General features: G+C 43.7%; 1 protein-coding gene across 12 annotated transcripts in view; it reads left to right on the top strand.

Annotated features, from left to right (window-relative positions):
* TRIM66 (tripartite motif containing 66) overlaps window positions 1–24451 on the top strand; it is an 87384-nt gene that overhangs the window by 52664 nt on the left and 10269 nt on the right. For all 12 annotated transcript variants that reach the window (XM_073347482.1, XM_073347481.1, XM_073347479.1 and 9 more), the window contains 6 exons: window positions 1328–1489; window positions 13327–13599; window positions 13814–14039; window positions 21593–21653; window positions 23058–23232; window positions 24146–24450. In XM_073347482.1, coding sequence (XP_073203583.1) covers window positions 1328–1489; window positions 13327–13599; window positions 13814–14039; window positions 21593–21653; window positions 23058–23232; window positions 24146–24450 — 1202 coding nt within the window. The remainder of the gene's footprint in view (window positions 1–1327; window positions 1490–13326; window positions 13600–13813; window positions 14040–21592; window positions 21654–23057; window positions 23233–24145; window position 24451) is intronic.

Raw genomic sequence — 24451 nt, 5'->3', positions numbered from 1 at the left:
ACAATAATCTTCAGAAGTCTGAGAGCTGCAAGGCATGCACAACCTGCCCTGTGGGCTGGCGCCTGCTGGGGCATGGGGCTAAAGCCCTAAGATCCCCGTCCCTGCAGGGCAGAAGCCCCTAGTCCCACCACCCCACCACAGGGCAGAAGCCACAATCTCCCCCCACCCAGTCTAGTAGATGAAGAATGGGGGTGTCTGGGGGGCTCCATGAGCTGCACTTTAACTGTAAAAAGAGCCACTTGCGGCTCAGGAGCTGCAGTTTGACCATGCGTGCTACATAATATCAGTAAATGACAGTGTCACATAGGCAAGTGAAGGGAATAAAACAGAGTCAGAGCAGTATAGGTGATGGGTTACAGTAAGTGTACATTCCCTGTTCGCTGATTTTTCATCCAGCAGGAGACCACGCTAGATAATACACTAGAATTCTGTAAAATGAGCCATATTCTCCCCTTCCTGCCCTCAGTCAGAACCATATAATTAAAGTCTAGAACTGAGCCTGGTGGCAGCCATGGTGGCCAACTCGGGCAATATGGCTAAAAGCTTCCCAGACCCCATTAGGCAAAGCCTGCACAAAGAGATGGCTCTTACAATGCACTCAAAAGATGGTGGGAGCTCTGGAAGATCTCCCAAGAAATGAATTCCACAGTCATGATTCTTTCACTTGGTAAACTCTGCCCAGGCCTAAGTGCTGTAAACTTCAACCATCTTCCAAAGTGCTCACATTGGTTTTAGCTGTCATGGCAGATAGTGTGTGGGAATACCTGGATTTTAGACCATTCAAGGTAGATTCTGTACAGGATTTTCCCCATGATGTACTACGGCTATATCTACACTATGGACCTGATAGTAGCACACCTGTACTGCTGCAGCTGGGCTGCTGTGCGGTCTCCTGTGTAGCCGCTCTATGCCTGCAGGAGAGCGCTCTCCCACTAGCATCATTAAACCACTCCCAATGAGTGGCAGTAGCTATGTTGGCAGGAGACGGTCTTCTGCTGACATACCGCTGTTCACGCCAGCGCTTTTGTCAGTCAAACTTGTGTCAGTCAGTGGTGGTTTTTTCCACACTCCTGATTGACAAAAGTTTTGCCAACAAAAGTACTAGTATAGACAAAAGCCTAAGAGGGAGATCAGTTTCTCTCTCTTTCTCTCTCTCTCCCCCTCCCCCTCCCCTTTTGGGTTATTTTGAGTGTCTTTAAAACAATAGTGTTGTTAAAAGGAATTTTCATGGTTTTAATATTTCACGTGCAGTGTGCTGATGTTATCTTCCTACCATTTACTGGATCTGAGTTCCTGGAAATATTGAAATCTTATCCTTTCATCATAGGTTTGTGAGGATTCTGCTGAACTAGAAAGTGAAAAGCCAGTGCTTCCTCTTGATAGAAATGTTATTCCAGCTCCGTCACAACCATTAGCTGAAGAAACCACTGTCAGCAGTCCCTCCTCAGAGAGCACCTTGCAACACCCCTCTTTGAATCCAGTGAGGAAGGTACACAAAGCTTTTCAAAATCCTTTTTAAGAGAACATGTACTTTTATAGTAGTGAATGTCATGTGATACTTCTACTGGAGTTCACATCCAAGCTGAAGGATTTAAATGTCTGGCTTATGTTCTGTCAGCACAATGGCTTGCAAATAACCAGGCAATTTTCAAAGCTGGTTACAGCTGCTTCTTCTCCCCTCCCTTTATTCTAACCCTCTTTATTTACTTTATGTATTATGATGAATCTGGTATTTTGGTATATATGTTGCATTTTGGAAAAAAAATAAAAATTAGAAATGAAAAAAGATGGTTGCAACCTAATAGAGTTTGCATCCACCTCTAACTTAGTTACAAGCCATCTTACAATCATGACCTGTTAACTGTCTATGGGGGCATCTATAGCCTGGATGCGTCTAACATCGCTGTTAAAAATGTAAATAAATACAGCAATGGACATGCTACAGCTATGGTGGTAGTTAAGCAGCGTTCTGATAGAATCATGCTTGGCAATCAATCTTGGAAATGGTTGGATGGTTGTTGCCAGTGTCATTTATAAACTGTGCTGTAGAGTGTCTTAGGCCTGGTGTATACTACAGGGTTAGGTTGACAGAAGCTGCCTTGCATCAACCTAGCTATGGAAGTGTCTTCACTTAAATTTGGTTCCGACCGACGTAAGTGCCTCTACGCCGATTTAGTAGCACCTCCTCAGCGTAGAGTCATGGACGATGGAATTAGGTAAACACAATGTCAGTGTAGACACTGTGTTGCTTAAGTCAACTGTGACTGGCTTCCAGGAGCCATCCCACCGTGCCCCACACTGACAATATAGATCAATACAAGCCCTCAGAGTGAGGACGCAAACCGGCAACACAAGGAGCCAAGTGTGCCCACACACAAACGATTTAATAACTGCGGTGGCTATGTGCCGATGTAACTTAGGTCGACAAAATTTTGTAGTGTAAATATGGCCTTAGTGACCTGAGGAAAGAAAAGGGGGAAGTAGGAAAAGGATACATTAAAGGGACATAATTGTCTAATACATCTGCTTTAATTTTCTTTCTTGTGTATATTTAAGCAGAAAAATAGCGGTCTTTTACACTCCTAAACATTTTATGCACATGCTAGAACCATAATTTGGGATCCCTGACCCAAAGTGAGCCCCTGATCACCAAATAAAGCATATAGGCAGAGACTCTGATATTTTTTAACATAAATGGTAACTCTACAACTGTCTTGCTTGTTGAGGCTTATTTAATGTATATTGAGAAGCTGTCGTCTTCTCTAGAGCTGAACAGAAAACCTGTCTCTGAGGAAATGAGGCTTCCTGAAGTGCCCAATTATCTGTGAAGAGGTACAGTAGTCATGGAAAGAAGTCAGAGATGCAGGAGGGGGAGTCAAGAGCTTGGGAAGGTGACAGAAAGGACTAGGTGTAGAGCAGAAGGAAGCTCAGATGGAAAGGCAAGAAGAGAGAGGAAATGAAAGGAGGGTTCTGAATATGAGAATGGAAGAGAAGAGAAGAAGGGTACTTGTAGAAGGAGAGAAAAAGAGGAAAGAATGACAGGTGTCTAACAGACCTGACTGGTGTAAATCTTTTTGTAAAGAAAGCTAAGCTTTCTCAATGTCACTGGCGTACTGGTTAGCTGTGGCTGAGATTGCAGCACCCCTGTACCACAAAGCTTTGTTGTTGCTGTTATTAATATATGGTAACTGACCATTTTGGGAGTGATGTCATGACATACTCAAGACCCTGCTAATTGATAATTTAGAAGTGAATGTAAAGGGAAGAGTGTGGCAGGATACTGTTTTTGTGGAAGCTTTCTAATAAGGAAGACAGTTTTCCTGACGTGCTAAATCTTGCTTTGAATGGGAGATTGGTTCCTACGTAAGAAAAAAAGAGAGATGAACACCCTGCTGGTTTGGGTCTATTTTTGGCTGCATTTGAGTGTACGTTTCTATGTAGATCTCCATCCTGACAACAATTGTCTTGGTACAGGGAGTGTTGGACCCCTTCATCTTCCACATACAAATTCTATGAGGCCACTGTAAAATGCTAATATATATTTTATTTAACTGAGTAGAGCCCTAAAACATAACGGATAGAATGGCAGGAGGCAAATATGAACATTCTTCTAATAAAAGAAAAACTGTTCTCCCTTTTAAGTAATAATTGGTGTTAGCCATTTAAATGATGCTTCCCAATTCTGCTCAAGTTCATTATACTAGTACACACCCCTCTTCACACACTGCTTTCCCAGTGGAGCTAGAATGTAACAGTAACTCAGAATAAACTGATTAGTGATAAATTAGGCAGGGTCTGTTAACAGAGTTAAAAATTTCCACTGTAACGACTTGTAGCCCAAAGTTGGTTTTTTGTTTTGTTTTGTTTTTTTTTGCCAGGCTTGATTGCTCATGTGATTAGACACCTGTTTTAATTTCACAACATATTTAATTTCACAACATATTTATGGTGTGCATCTGAGGCTATTGACTAATAACTAGCCTGTGTGTCAATATAGGGGATCATATCTGTTTGGGCGTGAAGCTATACAAAACTGATGCTAATAATATTTTGGGATAACCACATTATTTGCAGGTGGCAAAACCTCAAGTAAGTCATGCAGGTCATTCCAAACAAGGGCTAGTAAAGCCATTATACCATGCCCCATCACCGGATATTTTTTACATAAAGCAGGTGTTGCTAGCCATGGTATGTCATGAATGTTGGCATTTAAGCCGTCACTTTCCCAAAGTTCAGGAGTGTACCTGTTTGGGCCCCTCTGTACTTTATGTACTTGCTGAATGTGGTCTAGTGCCTCTGTGTGTGTGTGTAAACAGTATCTTCAAATATCTGCTTGCTCTCTCATCTTCCTTTGCCTTTTGTGTGTTTTTTAAAACACGTCTGGGAGTATTTACATTTCTGTCAGCTATGCTGTCTTTCCGTGTCTGCCTCTGACTACCCTTTATTTTTGCAGACTAGTTAGCTTGTGGATGTATTCATGTTCAGACAGTTGTGTGTTTTGTGTAAATCTTCATTATTCCATGTAATATAAATGTTGGGTTTGTGCAGTTCCCTTCAGGAATACAGCACTGAGCGTGGAAATCCTCTTTTTAGCCACAAATCGGACAGAAGGTTCTCCACACTGCCCTGTCAATATACTCCACTTCTGATCTGGAGGGAGCCAGTTTTCTGGGTGAAAGGATAGTTTTGTCTCCAGACCTGTTCAATTCATGACCCCTCTGAGAGTGCCAACAAGGCAGTGAATTAAATGCAAGTTGATTTAGTGATTTTTGTGGTAATGACTTTTGTCTGTTGGGAACTGGACTGAGCCAGCAAACTCATTATACATTAGCCATTAACAGCTGTCTGATGGAGGTAACTTTCAGTCACTACCAACGTGGGCTACTTCTAACTAGGGATCTAGAGGTGAAGGTTACCAGCCACCTGAATCATTTGGTGGTCCTGTTGTTTTTGCAGGGTATACTGGTGAGTTACTTATTTGCAAACAGGACCGGGGAGGGCAATCTATTTGAGAACAGATGCAAATTCTGTAAGATTTTTTGATGTAACTATGATTTCGGGGATGATAAACTGCACACGACATTTCCTTGGCTTGAACGTGTTTCATTTTCCTTCATGATTGTGATCAGTTAGAGGTTTAACTTTAAAGCAGATAAAATGCAGAATTAGGAAGAAGTGCCATTGTTATTGTACAGATGCACCATGTGCATCTTTTAATAGGAAGCTCAGATACCATGGTGATAGTCATGGTCATATTTACAGTTCTTCCCTTTGTGAGTGTGTAACCAGTGGTGAGTATAATAACTAGACAGCCTTCCTCAAACCAAAGTGTTCTTTATTCTCACAGGAGGAACAAAGCATAATTTGGATTTTAAAACAGTCTATGTGGATGTATATCCTACTTGAGGCTTACTGCCTCCTCATGGTGACCTGGACAGGCCTACCCTCTTCAGACCTTCCCAGCGCACGGTTGTGTCAGTCTGGCTTCTATATCCCAAACAACTCCTGGCCTCCCCTTGCCCCGAGAGTCTCTTCTTAAACTGTTATAGTCCTTTTGATCTTCTTGTGTTCCATAGTCTTTTCCTGTCACACGCTGTCTCTTACCAACCTATGTGTTTCCTGAGGATTGGCTTATCTTGAGCCATTGTTTCGCTTCCTGCTTATTTTTCCTTACAGCAGTACAGTACCCTTTTAAACAAAACCAACATATTTGCACAGTAAACACCTCTATAATCCACTCAACATACAGTATTCATTATTACAGAGCAGCTCCACATCTGTCACAGGCACCATAGAAATACCTAAATTAGATAGGTAGATCCCATCAAATGCTTCTCATCAGAGTGATGCTCCCAAATGCTTCACATTTTCTTTTATTCCCATATCAGGTAGTCTTTCATAGATTCTAAGGCCAGAAGGGACCACTGCGATCATCCATTCTGACTTCCTGTATATCATAGGCCGGAGAAGTTTTCCAAAATAATGCCTGATTGAGCTAGAGTATATCTTTCAGAAAACATCCAGTCTTGATTTAAAAATTGCCAGTAATGGAGAATTTACCACCATCCTTGGTAAATTGTTCTAGTGGTTAACTACCTTCATTGTTAAAAATTTACTCCTTATTTCCAGCCTGACTTTGTCTAGCTTCAACTTCCAAACATAGTATCTTATACCTTTGTCTTGGAAGTTCTGATAGGACTGCACCTTGGTAGTTCAAGATGGAACTTCTTTACCTCTTCTGAGATGTAATGCACATGAATGCCTCTAATTCGGTCATGTTAATATTACGATCCAGTGAGATAAAACTGGATTTTATCTGCTACAGATGGAAGTGCTGTGCACTCTCCAACACATCACATTTGTCCTTAGCTTTACTGGTGACCTCTGTTCTTTCTGCTGCTCATGTGCATGTTGTGCTGGGACCCCTGAAGTATAGCATGGGAATGTGGGACCACTGTGCCCCCTTAACTCTCTAGCCTGGGTTCTCTCTCACAATGCTTTGTTCGTGACAAGCAGCAAACCCTTTCGGATGCTGTTATCACTCAATACAACTGCATGTGGAGCCCCGTACCCAGCTGGATTGCATGAATGCTCCTAGAGCCACTCATGAATCACAGAGAAAGGCACCAGCCGAATCCCCGGAGCTCCCAGCACTGTACCTCAGGAAGAGCAGTGCAAATTTATTAATTGGTTCACCACTTTATCAGTGGAAAGTGGGTATACACCAGCCTTTGCAAACCTGAGCAGATTTACCACTCACTTCAGGCAAACTCACTGGTAAAGATAAACAATAAAAGAAGTTTATTGACTACAAAAGAAATATTTTAAGTGATTACAAGTGCTAGGCAAAAAGTCAGTTACCAAAATAAAATAAAATATATAAGAACACAGTCTAAACCAGAGGTGGGCAAACTATGGCCTGCGGGCCACATCCAGCCCACAGGACTGCCCTGCCTGGCCCCTTAGCTCCTGGCCGGGGAGGCTAGCCCCTGGCCCCTCCCCTGCTGTTCCCCCTCCGGGTGGTGGGGCTGCAAGCTCCTGCTGCTCTGAGCAGCATGGTGTAAGGGGGTGGATAAGGGGCAGGGGATCCCGGGAGGAAGTCGGGGACAGGGAGCAGGGGGGGTTGGATAGGGGGTGGGGTCCCGGGGGGCGGTTGAGGCAAGGGCTGTGAGGGGGCAGGGGATTCCTAGGGGCTGTCAGGGGACAGGGAGCAGGGGGAGGTTGGATGGGGCGGAGGTTCTGTGGGGGAATAGGGGGAGTTGGATAGGCGTGGAAGTCACAGGGAGCCTGTCAGGGGGCGGGGCAGTCAGGGGACAGGGAGCAGGGGGGGTTAGATGGGGGTGGGGTCCCAGGGGTGGCAGTTAGGGGACAAGGAGCACTGGGGGTTGGATGGGTCGGGGGTTCTGAGGGGGGCAGTCAGGGAGTGGGAAGTGGGAGGGGGCAGATAGGGGGCAGGAGCCAGGCTGTTTGGGGAGGCACAGCCTTGCCTACCCGGACCTCCATACAGTTTCGCAACCCCGATGTGGCCCTCAGGCCAAAAAGTTTGCCCACCTCTGGTCTAAACTCTCAGTCCTATTAGACTGGGCCACATCTAGATTAAGCAGTTTTTCTCACCCCACTGGATTTTGCAATCCCTATAGTATACAGGTTTCACCCTTGAAACCTGGGCCAGTCCCCTCTTTTGGAGTCTTCAGTCTTCTGAGTGTCTTTGTTGCTTGCAGTGTAGGTGCGGGTAGGAGAAAGGCCAAGCATGGGGCCCCTGTGTTGTATTTTATTGCTTGGAGAACACTAGTCCAGGCATGTCTGGGGGCATTGCTGAGTCCCCAGGCAAGGTTGAACAATTCCCCTGGTGTGGCCTTTTGCAGGCCTTTTTCTGAATTGTAGCTCCCTTGCTGGACAGTGGCTGTTGATGGGTTGTTTGACACTTGCTTGGGCACTGGTTACTTTCCTTGGCATTGTCTCTGGAGGTGCTAGTATCTGGGTGCTTCCCCAACCCACAGCATATTTTAGTGACAACCGTACAGCACGTTCTCATAACTTCATATGCATTGATGATATATATATTTAGATGGAAAAATGGCTTTCAGCAGATCATAACCTTTCCCATGATACCTCACTTGGCATGCTTTATATGCAATATCACAGTTACCTGAAAATGAGGAATAGGGGGGTTACAGGGGGCTCCCCCAAGGTATAGAATATCAAACATGTCTAATGGTGCTTTTTCCTACCATGGTATTTGAGCGTTTATGAAGAATACATTTTGGAGGGTAAGGGCGTATCTTGCTTTATTTTAGTACAGCACTGAGAATGCTGTCCGTACTCAGGAATGAATAATTGTAATAGTTCCCTGCTAGTTTCCAAGATACTTCAGTGTGTTGGATGAAGAGTTGAGCTGTTCACAGTACAAACATGTTCATGCTTAATTCAATTAGCTATACTTCATAGAATGGTAATTTAACAAAACCCATTGCTTTGACCTGGAAAGTAGGTTAAATAAAACATGACCACACCTGCTCTATGGAATCTTTCTTCCTCCACTTTAAACAAGGTCCAGTTTGTTAGGATAGAAGGTTAAGAAAGATTTGGATTTTTTCTTATAGGAGGTAAAGGAGATCCTTTGGATTATACCCTATAATTGTGAAATACGAATAGGAAGCATGTATATCGACTGTTTTATCAGTGCTACTGTGAGTGGCGAGTTAAACAACTGGATTGGAGCAGTGCATTTGTTTAACCTCACTAGCATAATGAGCTGCCATGGGGATTGCTCCACTTAATAGCAGTCGTTCATTACTCTGCAACCGTTTGCTCTGTTATTTCTCTTGTAGCAAAGAGAATTGGCAGTTCATAGTTTTAGCCTTCTTTATAAATCACACTTAATGTCAACAGCCTTGAGACTTTGCCAAAACAATCCTAACAAATCCTAATCCCAGTCTTTCAAGGTAAGTATTTGCATCTCAGAATCCTTCTGTGTTAGTGCTGCATGTTTGCATAGGACCTTCTTGGAATGCTACTGTGATCAAAGACATATTTAAATAATGTATTACTTTTTAGTCACCGTTACTTTGCATGTTATTTATTCTTACCTTAAACTACCATTGGTATGAAATTTTTGGCAGAAAGTATGTTTGGATAATTGAAATTTGGATACAGCCATTATGTGACACAGGTCATCAGACCAAATTTCATTATTAGATAACCCGAATTCCATTTGCAATGACACAGGTTTATTTGTGTGTGCCAAGCTGTGCATTAAAAGGTTAAACCCTAAAGATTTTCCTACACCTGAAACCACCATCTACCCAGGAGGATAGTTAATGCTTGGTGGTGTTCAAAGGGTGCAATGTAAAAGCAATAGTGCTTTCATAAAACAAAGGTCTGTTCTTTGAAGCCATCACATTTTCAAACCCTAGCTGAACTGCCAAGGGAAATGAGAGATTTTTTGCTAATGGCAAAAGAAATGATTATTTTAGGGAGTGAATTAATAGGATATTAATGAGCCTTGTTCCCAGTGCATTGTTCACTTCACACTTGACAGCAGCTCCATGGATCAGAATGGAATGTGTCGGTTCTTTACTGTGAGTTTTAATATTTTGCACTGAAAGATCATAATGTTGCCTCATCGTTAAAATAACCACAAAAATTAACTCCTGCCACCAGGGAAAGACAGATGGCAGTTTGATGGCCTCATTATTCTTTTTCCTTTTTAGCAAGAGTAATGTTTTATACTGGCTTATACAATGTAAAAAGTTTCCTCACGAAACCTACTGTAGCTGGCAGAGTATATAACTGTTGAATTTCAGCTCTCTAGAAATGTTCATTGTAAATACTTTAGACCTTCATCTTGTAAAGACCTATGCATATTTCTAACTATATGCGCTGTGAGTAGTCCAATTGTCTACAGCATGACAACTCACAGGATTCAGAGTAGCAGCCGTGTTGGTCTGTATCTGCAAAAAGAACAGGAGTACTTGTGGCACCTTAGAGACTACAAATTTATTAGAACATAAGCTTTCATAGGCTACAGCCCACTTCATTGGATGCATAGAATGGAACATATAGTAAGAGGATATATACATACAGAGAAGGTGGAAGTTGCCATACAAACTGTAAGAGACTAATTAATTAAGATGAGCTATTATTAGCAGGAGAAAAAAAACTTTTGTAGTGATAGTCAAGATGGCCTATTTAAACAGCTCACAAGAAGGTGTGAGGATACTTAACAAAGATTCAATATGTGTAATGACCCAGCCACTCCCAGTCTCTGTTCAAACCCAAGTTAATGGTATCTGGTTTGCATATTAATTCAAGCTCAGCAGTTTCTCATTGGAGTCTGTTTTTGAAGCTTTTCTGTTGCAGAATTGCCACCCTTAAGTCTTTTACTGAGTGGCCAGAGGTTGAAGTGTTCTCCTACTGGTTTTTGAATGTTATGATTCCTGATGTCAGATTTGTGTCCATTTATTCTTTTGCGTAGAGACTCTCCGGTTTGGCCAATGTACATGGCAGAGGGGTATTGCTGGCACATGATGGCATATATCACATTGGTAGATGTGCAGGTGAACAAGCCTCTGATGGCGTAGCTAATGTGATTAGGTCCTATGATGGTGTCCCTTGAATAAATATGTGGACAGAGTTGGCATCGGGCTTTGCTGCAAGGATAGGTTCCTGGGTTAGTGTTTTTGTGGTGTGGTTGCTGGAGAGTATTTGCTTCAGGTTGGGGGGCTGTCTGTAAGCAAGGATTGGTCTGTCTCCCAGGTTCTGTGTGAGAGAGGGATCTTTTTCACGCTAGGTTGTAGATCTTTGATGATGTGCTGGAGAGATTTTAGTTGGGGGCTGAAGGTGACGGCTAGTGGCGTTCTGTTATTTTCTTTGTTGGGCCTGTCCTGTAGCAGGTGACTTCTGGGTACTCTTCTGGCTCTGTCAATCTGTTTCTTCACTTCAGCAGGTGGGGATTGCAGTTGTAAGAATGCTTGATAGAGATCCTGTAGGTGTTTGTCTCTGTCTGAGGGATTGGAGCAAATGCGGTAGTATGAAATCCTGGCACCAGTGAAGTTAATGGCAAAACTCCCATTGACTTCAGTGGGGCAACCATTTCACGCACAGCATGCATGGGTCTCTGCAGAGTGAGGCCTTGGTGTGTAACAGATGGTGGCAATGTTGTAATATTCACGAAAGATGCATATATTGGTTACCGCGGGAGACAAAAAGTGAGGGCATCTGGGTTCTACTCCCAAGTCCACTACTAGCTTGCTTAGGGGTGTATGCAAAAAAAAAAAATGGATTTCAGCCACCATTGCTTTCCCTCAGTCCTGGGGCAGCTTTGATCTGGTCCTCAAGTGCCAGTTAGAACAACCTGAGGGCTGGTTTAAGTGGAGGGTGTTCCCTGAGATGCAGGGAAAACTCAGCCACGCTCCCTTTTCCCAAGCCACATTCTCTGTACTAGCCACAAGAAGGGATGGTGGCACAGAGTCTGATCTAGTGACACTATCTCACCTGAGGTTCCCCCCTACAGGGAAATCTTGCTGTGGCTGGTTAAGCTCTAGTGGACTTTTGTGCTGACAGAGTGACATAAACTTACCCTAATGCTGGGGAAGATAAGGTCCCTTCTATCTGAAATGCAGTCGTCTTATCTTGTTTAATAGGAGCCTGATCCTGCAGTCCTATTCAGGCAAAACTCCCACGGTAGGATCAGGTCCGGGGTGGTTTAAAAGAAAATTAAACTGCGTGCGCAGGTGAAAATAAGTCATAGGGCTGGATTCTGTTCTCAGCATGTACCTGGGCTGCATTGTAAGACTTTCAAATACCTCTTCCGACTTTATTGGAGTTAGCCAGATGTGACCCATCCCACTCCTGTCTTTTGCTTAGTATACACAGGCTTGGAGACCTTCAGTTGTTAAATATCCCAGCACATTTGTTTACATTTGCCTTACATTCCCACCACCTTACCTATCCATACACCTTCTCTGCTAAAGGAGAGAGGGAAGGGATCTCTACCAGAGATCCTTTCTACCTCTGCTAGCCTGCGTCTTTCTCCCCTGCATGTCCTTCCTCTGCTGCCTTATATCTCCTGTGTTAGTGGACCAATTTGCTCATTAGTCCTTCCCCCAGCCCATTCTAAGCCACTAATTAGGCCCCAGCAGGTCCACCTGAAGGAGACTTAATTGGTGTTTAAGTGACCAGAGTGCTTGCTCAGCTGTTGATTCCCAGTACTGTGCCATACTAGAATTTATACAAATATTGTACAGAGAGCGGAATCTGGACAACTGTCTTTTAATGCTGCTTCATTATTGCCCTGTTGACTGGAACAAGTTATCAGAATTCAGAATGGACTAATAATAGTTAATAAATACAAAAAACAAATGGCTGTGTCTTTCTTTGTCATTCTGTATAACAAGTAAAACTTACGATATTGCAGTTAAATTAAAAGGATTTATTCAGTGAATTCTCCGGCATAATGAATATCACTGAACTGTGAGAAACTAAATGTGGAAGCATCTTCAAAGAATGCAGATCTGCTTACTTCTTAAGACTACTTACATTCGTTTGATAGGGACTATAGAAGAGTCAGGATTTCAATCATGTCACACATACAGTGCTGTAAAACAGCTTAAAGAAGTCACACAGATGAGTGGATTTGCTTTGGTTTGCATATCCTTATTTCTGTGTTTGACAGTGAAATGCCCCAAGAAAGCACGAAACGCTAGCAGACACATTTCATTAAAATTATTCTTGCAGAGACCTTGCTTGGATGGGTAGTTTTTCTCCCCTTTCTTTGATAACTAGACAGGTGCATCCTTTCTTCAACAGTCTCTGATATTTGTAACGTGTATTTTTCCCATTTACAGTTTGATGTTATAAAGAGCAGGTGCTTTAAGCTCAATTGGCCAAACTAATCCTTTGGTGTAATGTGCTCCGTATCACTGAAGTCATTAAAGTTGCACTCACTTATATTAGGTCCATTTCTTACATAGTCTTTAGTATAATTTCATTGAAATCACCAGAATTACATCAGAGATTTGGTCCAATATTCCATGTGCTTAGATTTCTCATTCATTATAAGGAGTAAGAAATCAGGACCCATTATAGTGATAAAAGAGAGAGAGTCTGGTAGCTTGCAGGGAAGAGTCTCAGGAATCTACTTTTCCAGATTTTGGCTTTAATCATGGAAATTATAAAGCCTTTTGGTAAATGACATAGATACTTTCAAAGCCCTTGTGACATGGCTGCTTCATTAGGCATTATGAGTTGCAGCATCTCATGCTCTCTAGAAATAACAGCAGCATTTTACCGTTTTAAAAGCTGATTAACATATTTGTTTTTCAGCGTTCGGCTTCACTGAACATTGTGGGCTTTTCAAACACTTTAGAAATGGAACAGTCTTCTACAAGGTTATCTAGGTCAGTTGATCCACAGATGCAAGGTGTATCTACTATACCGCTCAACCAATCCCAGAACATGCTTCATGCCTCTGATGTGCAGCCAGAATCTGTGCCTAGCTACAGCTTGGCATTAGACAGAGCTACAAATGACCTGAACCCTTGGACTACTGATAACCTAGCAACAGGTGATGTGCTCCTGGGGAACACTAAGTGCAAGGTAAGAATTGCTAACACATCTGGCTACCTTATAGCTAAGGAATGCACTTTAATTCATCATGCTTGTTGTTGTCATAATCAGTAGGTTGAAGGTTGTTTGAAAAAAGAAATCCTGCTTCTCTAATATATTTGAAGACTGGTTAGAGTTATTTTCTTGGAGTGGAAATTTAAAAAAGTAAACAGTAAATTTTGAATTACTCTTTTTTCCTCTCAAGCTGGAAAATGAAGATTTTAGTACCATGAATGACCCTCTTGGAAATGACTCAGCCCCTGCTGGACCAAACACCATTAATGAATTAGCTCTTCCTATGCAAAAAATGCTAGAAGAGCCTATTAATCTTTCAGTCAAGAAATCGCAACAGTGTGCCTCTCCTTCTGCACCCATCAGCAGTGCTGCCTGCCTGCAGTTGACCAGTGTAAAACAACTTAGAAATGAAGAAGGTACCAGGTTTTTCTTTGTCTGTTTTTTGTTTTTGTTTTTTAAACTGCTGTTGCCCGTTTTTATTCCGAGTGGCTAGTCAAAGTTTGGGGCTTAGTGGGTGTTCCAGTTGGGAGTAGAAATTGGTAGTAGACAGGTATTATTTAATGCAGTCTTGTTTATTTAGGAGGAATGTACAAAGTCCTGTTTCTCTGAATGCAGGAGCCAAGAACAGAATAGAGCAATTTCTTAGCTTACCAGCCCCCCAAACCCCTTTAGCCAATACTCGACCCAAAAAGCTCTCTCTCTCGCTTTTTCCAGGGTCACAGGATCCTGCTTGTTTTTTTTTTCTTGCCTCTCTTTTCCTCTGCCTCAGTCTTGTCTGTGACCCCAACCTCTGTATATGTTCTCTCTTACTCCCACGTACCCCTGCCCAAAAACAAGACTCAGCCCCAAAGCTCCTGGACAGGTTCACACATACTTATGTCATAGTTGGGGCTTATGTTTCCAGTTATGTTAATTGAAGCATTAGTTCACATGTATCAACCTCAACAAGGATTTTAACCCAACTCATGACAAAATCTCATGCAGCTCAACACTGCCATACTTGCAGGCCTTGCAGTACAGTGTGGTAATTTCTGTACCTAACTAAATGTAATTCATCTTATTGTATTGCATACTACTCCAGCATTGTTTAAAACATTATCAAGTACCTAACACAGTGGAAAGGAATTTTTAGGCTCATTTGTAGAGGGAAAACATGGAAATATCATCTCTCAAATTGCTAGCTAGGACATCACTGAATCAGAAAGGGCTGAAAGCTTGCAAGTGGTGTGCTCAGAGGATTAGTTCTCTTAGAAGATCTCCTGTTAATGAGACTTGAAGGGATCACTAGTGAAGAACTGATTTGAATAGTCCAAATTCTCCGTTTTTAAAAAATTATTTCTGAAATGTAAGGTGACTACCACGAAGTGCTACACTTAGGTAGCACAGCAAATATTGGTTAAGTTAACATATATTGCACAGTGTGGGTTTTTTTTCTTGGCTTATTGTACTGCAGAACATTCCTTTCAGCCAAGGACTACGTCTCTATTCTTAATGGAGAATGAGATTTTGCCTAACTGCTTTCACAGGCAAAGTGCCAACATTGTAAGGGCTCAATGCTGCAAACTTTAAAGTCCATGAGGATTGCAGGATCAAGCTATTATTCTGTGACTTATACTAACATTTGGCTGCTTTTCTCTATAATGGCTAAATTAATATTAACTATCTGAGCAGTGTAGTTGTACTCAGAAGCTTATAATTGATACACAGAGGGCTCCACCACAGTGAAATGAGAGAACTCATTAGTCTTACATGTATTGAGCCAGGTGCTGGCAGTTACGTCACAACACTCTGTAAGGGTAGTGAGGATCTGCAGCACTCCAGAAGGAGCACTGGAGAGACTGTTTGTCAGGCAGCTACAATCTGAGGGTACATCTACCGTACAAAATTATTTCAAAATTATTCTATTCGAATTTTCGGAAGCAATTTTATACATTAGGTCTTGTGCGTTGCCACTAAAGCGCGTGAATTTGGCGGAGTGCGTCCACAGTACCGAGGCTAGCATCGAATGTCGGAGCAGTGCACTGGGGGTAGCTATCCCACAGTTCTCGCAGTCCCCGCTGCCCATTGGAATTCTGGGTTAAGCTCCCAGTGCATGATGGGGCAAAAACATTCTTGCGAGTGTTTCTGGGTGTGTGTCGTCAGTTGCTCCTCCCGCTGTGAAAACTACGGCAGATAATCGTTTTGCACCTTTTTGGCGTGCAGGCGCCATACTGCTTTCAGCAGACAGTGCAGTATGGTGCACCACTTCTCTCCTGGTACTATGAATCCATCTCACATTTCCTCTCCTCTTTCTATGTAATCTCTATAAGTATCTACTCTTTCTCTTCCTCATCGACCGCTTCCACTGCCAACTCTTCTCGGCCATCGTGAACTGAACAGCACAGCTTCCGCCGCCAACTCTGCTCTCCCGCTCTTGCCGCACGTCCGAGTTTCTCCATGTTGTCTGTCCTGGGCTCCCGCCTCCATGAAAGCTACAAAAGACAACCATTTCCCGCCTTTTTTCGGCTATCGTGAACCGAACAGCACCTCTTCCGCTGCCACCCTGCTCTCCTACGTTTCACGCCCTTTTTCCAGGATTACCCATGCAGGCGTCATAGCACGGCAAGCATCGAGCCCGCTCAGATCTCTGCTGAGTTTTGACCATTGTAAATACCTCGCGCGTTATCCAGCAGTATGTGCAGTACCTGCAAAACCGGGCAAGGAAGCAACGACAGCGTGATTAAGATAGTGATGAGGACATGGACACAGATGTTCCTAGAAGCACAGCATGTGGAGATTGGGAGATCATGGTGGCGTTGGGCCAGGTTCATGCCATGGAACGCTGATTCTGGGCCCGGGAAACAAGCACAGACTGGTGGGACTGCATAGTGTTGCAGGTATGGGATGATTCGCAGTGGCTGCAAAACTTTTGTATGTGTAGGGCCACTTTCATGGAATTTTGTGACTTGCTGTCCCCTGCCCTGAAGCTCAAAGACACCAAAATGAGAGCAGCCCTCACAGTTGAGAAGCGAGTGGCCATAGCCCTGTGGAAGCTTGCAACGCCCAAAGTTACCGGTCAGTCGGGAATCAGTTTGGAGTGGGCAAATCAACTGTGAGAGCTGCTGTGCTGCAACTAGCCAGCGCAATCATTGACCAGCTGCTATCAAGGGTAGTGACTTTGGGAAATGTGCAGACCTCTGTGGATGGCTTTAATGCACTGGGGTTCCCTAACTGTGGCGGGGTGATAGACGGAACGCATATCCCTATCTTGGCCTTGGCACACTGGGGCGGCCAGTACGTAAACCGCAAGGTGTACTTTTCCATGGTGCTGCAAGCACTGGTGGATCACAAGGGACATTTCACCAACATCAACGTGGGATGGCTGGGAAAGGTGCATGACGCTCGCATCTTCAGGAACTCTGGTCTGTTTCAAAAGCTGCAGGAAGGGACCTACTTCTGAGACCAGAAAATTACTGTTGGGGATGTTGAAATGCCGGGGACCCAGCCTACCCCTTAATTCCATGGTTCATGAAGCCGTACACAGGCACCATGGACAGTAATAAGGAGCAGTTCAACTATAGGCTGAGCAAGTGCAGAATGGTGGTAGAATGTGCTTTTGGATGTTTGAAAGCACGCTGGTGCAGTTTACTGACTCGGTTAGATCTCAGCACAACCAGTATTCCAATTGTAATTGTTGCTTGTTGTGTGCTCCACAATATCTGTGAGCGTAAGGGGGAGACATTTATGGTGAGGTAGGAGGTTGCCAGTTTCGCACAGCCAGACAACAGAAGAGCGCAGCAGGGTGCGCTGTGCATCAGAGAAGCTTTGAAAGCCAGTTTCATGACTGGCCAGGGTACAGTGTGACAGTTGTGTTTGTTTCTCTTGAAGTTACCCGCCCCCTATATATATGAAAGGAAATAAAGTCACAGTTGTTTATAAACCTTTCTTTATTATTTGTTGCACAACACATTGAGAGAAATCAGAAGGTAGACCTGCGGGGGAGAGGTATTGGGGAAGGGGTGTGGAGGAGGAGGGAAGGACAAGTCCAGAAACCAAATCAAAATTTCGGATATGCCAGCTTTCTGTTGCTTGTGCAGTCCTCTGGGGTTGAGTGTGTGAGTCCCCGTAGCCTCCACACACCCCCACCTCCATGTTCTTGGGCATCTGGGTGAGGAGGCTATGGAACTTGGGGAAGAGGGAGGGCAGTTATACAGGGGCTGCAGCGGCAGTATGTGGTCTTGCTGCCTTTCCCGCATTAGATCCACCATACAGCGGAGCATGTCAGTTTGCTCCCCCATGAGTTTGACCATAGCATCCTGCCTGCTCTCATCGCGTGCATCCCACCTCTGTGTTCATTTAACGCTTTACGGGTCTCCGCAATTGTTTGTCTCCATGCATTCAGCAGGTCCCTCTCAATGCGGGAGGACTGCATGAGCTCGGCGAACATGTCGTCCTGAGTTCCTTTTTTCCCCCTTCTAATCTGGACCAGCCTCTGGGACGGAGTAGATAGGGGCCGCGCTGAAACATTTACATCTGTTGGAGGAGAAAAAGGGAGGGTAGTATTTTAAAAGATGCATTTTAGAGAACAAAGGGGACACTTTCTCAATGAAACAGGCAATTCATAGTACACAGCACATGTTCTTTCTGTACAAGGTTACATTTTGCCTCTTGTACTGAAGTGCCTGCCACTTTGGTGTGAGTAAGCCATCACACGTGGCTGGGCAACAGAATTCAGCTTGCAGGCAGCCATGGTAAGCCCTAGGGGTACGCGGGGTTCTGCTTCTTCTGCATTCATTTCAGTGCTTTCAAACTTCCAGGCCCCCTTTCCCATAGCAAGCAATGCCTCGTGGGTTTGTCATATAAAAGGAGGGCCTGCAGACTCTCTGGGATGATCGCTTCACACAACAACCACCCCACCCACCCCCACAGTGTGGCTCCAATGAGGCTCTGAGCAGGGATGAGCACTTTAAATGTGAACAGCCCAGCGTGGCTGGGTTCTCCCCCCTCCCCCCCACCGCGTGGCTCCGATCAGGCTCTCACTCACCAAAAGTGCCTTCTCCAGGGTCATGGTCCGGGAGCCCACATTGGGAGTGGGGGGAGGCTATTGGGTCCAGCGTTAAGAATAGTTCCTGGCTAGGGGGGAAAATGGATTCCCCACTTGCCCCCTGTGCACTGCCCTCCTCCTCTTCTTCATCCTCCAACAACTCATCCTCCTCACTCGGTGCAACTGCCCCCTTGCAGGTGGTGGGATAGTGGTGGCATCACCCCCCATAATTGCATGCAGCTCATGGTAGAAGCGGCATATATGGGGCTGTGACCCAGAGCACCCATTCACCTCCCTGGCTTTTTGGTACGTTTGCCTGAGCTCCTTGATTTTTGTATGACACTGCTCTGTGTCCCTGGAGTAGCCTCTTTCTGTCATGGCTCTGGAGACTTTAGTGTATGTATTTGCGTTTCTTTTTTTGGAACATAGTTCTCCATAACAGATTCGTCTCTCCAGCATGCGATGAGATCCACTACCTCCCGTTCAGACCATGCTGGAGCTCGTCTGCGAATCCAGGACTGCGTGGTCTCTTGTGATGGTGGACTCTGCACGGTCGCCTGTGATGGTGGACTGTGCTGATGGTGACCAAACATGAAATGAAATTCAAAAGTTCCCGGGTCTTTTACTGCCTACCTGGCGAGTGCATCAGAGTTGAGAGTGTTGTACAGAGCGGTCACAAGGGAGCATTCTGGGATAGCTCCCGGAGGCCAATAACGTCAAATTGCATCCAAAGTACCTGTAACCCGGAACTGTGATCTCAATTTTAGCGCTACTCCACTTGCCGAGGTGGAGTACAGAAATCGGATTAAAGAGCCCTTTAAATCGAAAAAAACGGTTTGGTCGTGTGAACAGAATCGGTTTTATTTCAAATTAATTTGGCTAATTCCAAAATAACCGCATACTGTAGACTTGGCCTAAGTGCCATTGCTGCTCTTGGAGCTCTGGCCCCAGTCTGCGGGCTGGTGTAAAGATCAGAGCCTTGAGCATGCCTCCTCCCTGCCCCCTTTTATTCTGTCCTGCTCATCAGGAACGAGCAGAAGCGAGCAGCCCCTGCACTTCCTGGAATGTAGCGATTGCTGTTGTGGAGGATCTTTTGCAGCTGCATGATATGGGAGGCTCTGTGCTTACTGTGACATACCCAGGATACAATCCAGATAATGAGCAGTTGTGTCACCCCTGCCCCTTAACCTGGGGTGCCCTTTATACTGCTTTGCTGCTGTAGCCTCCAGTCTGGATTATTCATAAAATGCCTCCAGCAGCATGCAAGTCACTCCCAGCTATGTCTGCGTGTGCACTGCAGACAGCCAAACCTTGGCTCTTGCCAGCCTCGGTTATACTGCAGGGTGGCCCCAATACACTCCCAATCTTAGATTTCCCCCCAGAAATGTATGTCTTGTATTGCCCAGCTCTCTCCTAGACCATACAAATTCATATAAAGTCCATATTTCTTTAATATAAATAACATGCACACACCCGATTATCCCAAGTTGAGTTTCCAGGCACTTCAATTTAAACACACTTGATTAGATGAAACAATAAAATAAGCTTAACAACTACAAAGAAATAGATTTTGAGTACAAGTAATGAGGTATGAAAGTCAGAAAGGATTACAAGAACAATAAAGATAAAATGCAACTGGCACGTAACTTAACAAACTATGTTAAATTCAAAGCAAAGTTTTTCTCACCACATGCTCTCAACAGTCATACTGACCACACTTCATAGGCCAGGACCCCTTCCCCCGTTCAATGGTGCTTCCTTTGTTTCTGCTGGTGCAGTGAATCAAAGGACAGAGAGAGAGAGAGGAGGGTTGTCTTGGGGTCTGTCTCTTCTTTTTGTAGTCCTGTCCTCCCTTTGAGAAGCATTTCCTGCTGGGAGCAGTGCGACAGGCAGTCTGTGTGGAAGGGAACTCCATGCTGTTTCTTTGCTAAGATGTAGATTTTTGCCCTTGCCCCCTTTCCTGCCAAAGAATGGCCACTGAGCAGGTAATGGTCCATCAGCCTTGCTGAGGTGTCACCTTGCCCTTTGTCTCTGAGGAACTGGTTTGATCACGCCCCAGATTTCTCTGGAAAACATACTTTTAGTCATGATTTCAGCTTGGTCATCACTTCACATATTATGCTGCTAACATATATTTTTGCCATGGCATTATTGATCAGCAAATTGAGTTTTCAGATGATACCTCACAAAGCATAGTTTGGACAAAGATGATTACAACAGCATGTAGGGTATGGACACGGGTACGTTCAGTCATACTCACCCCTTCGTGGCCATACAAGGGCATCTCACAATCTGATCCAAGTGCAGTGCTCCTGCAACATTTACCTTGCACTTCTGTGTTGACTGCTTAAAACTGTGGCATTCCGATTATTTTCTCTTTAACATTGTCCTATTTAAGGAGGAAAATGATAGGGTTCATAATGGACCCAATCCTGTTCCTATTTCAGTAAATAACGGTAGAATAGAGCCCCCTGTCCCAAATTAATCCTGTGTAGTTACATTTTATAATGGGGATTACACATGCACAGTGCCACATGGGGAGGAGAAAAATGGTGCTTGTCTGTGTGAGGAAGGATGGGCTGTGGGAGATTCATATTCAATTCCTGCTCCACCACAAATATCCTGTGCAATCTTGAGCAAGTCATTTAGGCCCAGATCCTCAAAGGTATTTAGGTGCCTAACTCAGTGCCTCAGATCCCTATCTGTAAATGGGGATAATAGTGTTTCTCTACCACACAGAGGTGTTGCGAGGACAAAGACAGTAAGGTTTCGTGAGGGGCTCAGGTACTGTGAGTGATGGCGGGCATGTAATTACCTTAGATAGATATGAAATTATTCCAGATTGCAAATATATCACATCACATTACATGAATATTAAAGTGCCTCTCTACCCTAATCTGACTCTGATATTATAGATATTTTCTTAATTTTCTTTTTCTGTTCCAGAATCCATTAATTATGAAAAGGAACATATTGAGATGGATGTAAAAAGTAATCAGAACATCAGGTAAAAGAATCACTTTCTGCATAGAAGTACTGGCCATGAAATTTGATGCACATAGTAAAATAGTCAGAGTGTATCCAGCTTAGTGTTGTTGGCAGGTTGTTTTAAAAGGAAAACAGGTTGCCTTGTAACTAATAATTCCAGAAGACACAAAGTAGCAACCATGACTAATGCCATATATTCCAGTTGCTTGAAGGCATCTGCAAGGGCTTTTTGAAATTGCATTGGTATCTTTAAGGGGTGTGAAATGGGCCCCAGCCATACTGGGACTTGGGGGAGCATAAAAGTGGCTCCAACTGCACACACCACCCTCTCCACCTCTGCAGCTATGTTGCACAGAGCTCTGGTATAGGTGAGAATCTGGGCCTGCATATCACTGATGAACAAAACAAGTACATCTACCAACACCTCTTGTGTTCTAATTTCAGTGGAATGTACACTTAACACAGCAATACTAGCAGTGTGTGTAGTAGGGATCTAGCAGCTTATGGGGTCAGGGAGGGGTGGGTGATTAAATAAGATCACTTGCAAGTGAAGGCAGGTTATCACCTTGACAGATTGCAGACCCTTCTCGAAGCTCATTTTTATTTTAGCTGTCTCCTTTATAATCAAGTATCAGTTAATTCTCCTTAAATACGACATTATTCTGCTCCAGTTTCTTATAAAAAATACGCATACACATTTTACAGCTAAGGGTCCTTACCATTTTATAGCCCTTTGTTCACCTGTATAAATTATTTGGAGGTATCAACCCAGCTCAGGGCAGACAGATTTCCATTTTAAAAAGCATTTTCATAAACTGGAAAACTACATTTTCAAAGCAATGTTGGATTTGTACATCTTCAGTGACACGCTTTATGAGCATACAGAACATGTCAATATTTATAGACTGTACCATTAACTACTGAAATGCCACATAATCCAAATTATATATGAAAAATACTGTATAGTCCAGAAAGATACAACAGAACAAGGAGTGCATGATTCTAAATTATCTTGCCATTTTTGCATAATTTTGCTTCCAAAAATTGTTTTCCGAATATTTTCATTTTGAAATGACGTGGCTAGTGCAATCTTTCTTGAAGCCAGTCGCACTCTGAAGAGTGTCAGCCCTAACTGGCTTTGGGCAGTTGAAGCACAAAGGCAGGAGGGCAGACATCATAGGTAGAGATTTAGGCCCCGATTCAGCAAAGTAGCTAAGCACATGATGAAATTCAAAAAGGTGAGGAGTCCCGTTCCTATTTAGCAAAGCATGTCAGCGTGTGCTTAAATTCCACTGACTTCACCTTTAGAGCGTGTGCTTTAACACTTTGCCTTAAAAAACAAACGAAGAGTAACATGGAAAAGATGTTGAAATTAGGAGAAGAGGACTTTGTACAATACTAATGAATTTTATCATAATTTCAGAGCTTATACTAAAGAGCTGAAGATCCCCTATGTGCGATTGGAACGCCTGAAAATATGTGCATCAGAATCTGGGGAGCTTCCAGTGTTCAAACTGCAGCCCCAGAAGGATGACCAAGATGAGACTTTCCTTCTGATAATTGAATGTGGTACCCAGTCTTCAAGTATGGCTATAAAAGTGAGTTGGGTTTGCGTTGTTGTTTGTTTGCTTGCTTTCTCTCTCTTCTCACACTGACTTTGCTAGGCTTCTTGTGATACTCTGAACTGCTCTGCTGATGGATTTTACTGTTCTAAGGTACTCTTGATACTTTGGTGATGGGCAGCAGTATAAAACCCTAAGATTAATAACTATTGCAGCACTTGTTAGCTGTATTCTTAAAGTATCTCCCGCCACACAGTTACTTCCCTTTCAAGAATACTTCAGACAGGCTTTGACAACAAAGCAGTGGTTGTATATTGGTGTTGTAACTGGCCCCTTTGATCCATCCATCATACAAGGTGAACCACTTAAAAACAAATCGAAGACCTGTCAGACCTATGCTTTAGAACTGAAGTTCAATTTAATAGTATTTTAAAAGGAACCCTCTGCCTCCTCAACATAGCTTTGGGCCTGAACTAGTTCCCATTGAAATCAGTGGAGGTTTGGCGTTGACGTAGATGAGAGCAACAGAACTAGTCCCTTTTTGACACACACAAGTGCATTTCCTTTAAAACTTGCATTCACCAGGGATGATGCATGGAATTTAGTTGTCATGAAAAACAATATAGACTTGACATCTAAGCTGGAACTGGTTCCTGTGACAGACTTTTAATAATAATAATAATTAATAATATCCGGTTCTTACATAGTACGTTTCATCTTTAGTTTTCCAGGCACTTCATGATGGAGGTCAGTATCATTATCCCTGTTTTACAGATAGGGACATTGAGGCCAGGAAGGGAAGTGACTTGACCATGGTCACCTAGCAGGCCAGTAGCAGAGACCAGAGTCCCAGTCCAGTGCTGTATCCAGCAGAGTCCATTTCAGATAGGAATTAGGGCATCAGTTGTGAAAAAGATGATTCTGTTATTCTGGATTTCTTTCTCCCAAGGTCAATCAAGATAGTCTGCCTGAAGGACCGATTCCCACATATGAAGATAGGAAGTTCCCCATCAGCCGCCCAGCAGGACCGGCACCATCTGCTTTTGTAGATATCCCTCCTGTTGATCACAAGCTTAGCAATGGGAATGGCATTCCCAGCATGAAAAAATCTCTGCTCGCTCAGGAAGCCAATCCAATTGAGAATGAGGATTTCTGTGCCGTTTGTCTGAATGGAGGAGAACTGTTGTGTTGTGATCACTGCCCCAAAGTGTTCCATCTCTCATGCCATGTTCCAGCTCTGCTCAGCTTCCCAGTG

This window comes from Lepidochelys kempii, chromosome 6, assembly GCF_965140265.1.
Source record: "Lepidochelys kempii isolate rLepKem1 chromosome 6, rLepKem1.hap2, whole genome shotgun sequence".
NCBI classification, from domain to species: Eukaryota; Metazoa; Chordata; order Testudines; family Cheloniidae; genus Lepidochelys; species Lepidochelys kempii.
Note: the sequence above shows the minus strand (reverse complement) of the source record. Positions and strands in the feature narration are given on the sequence as shown.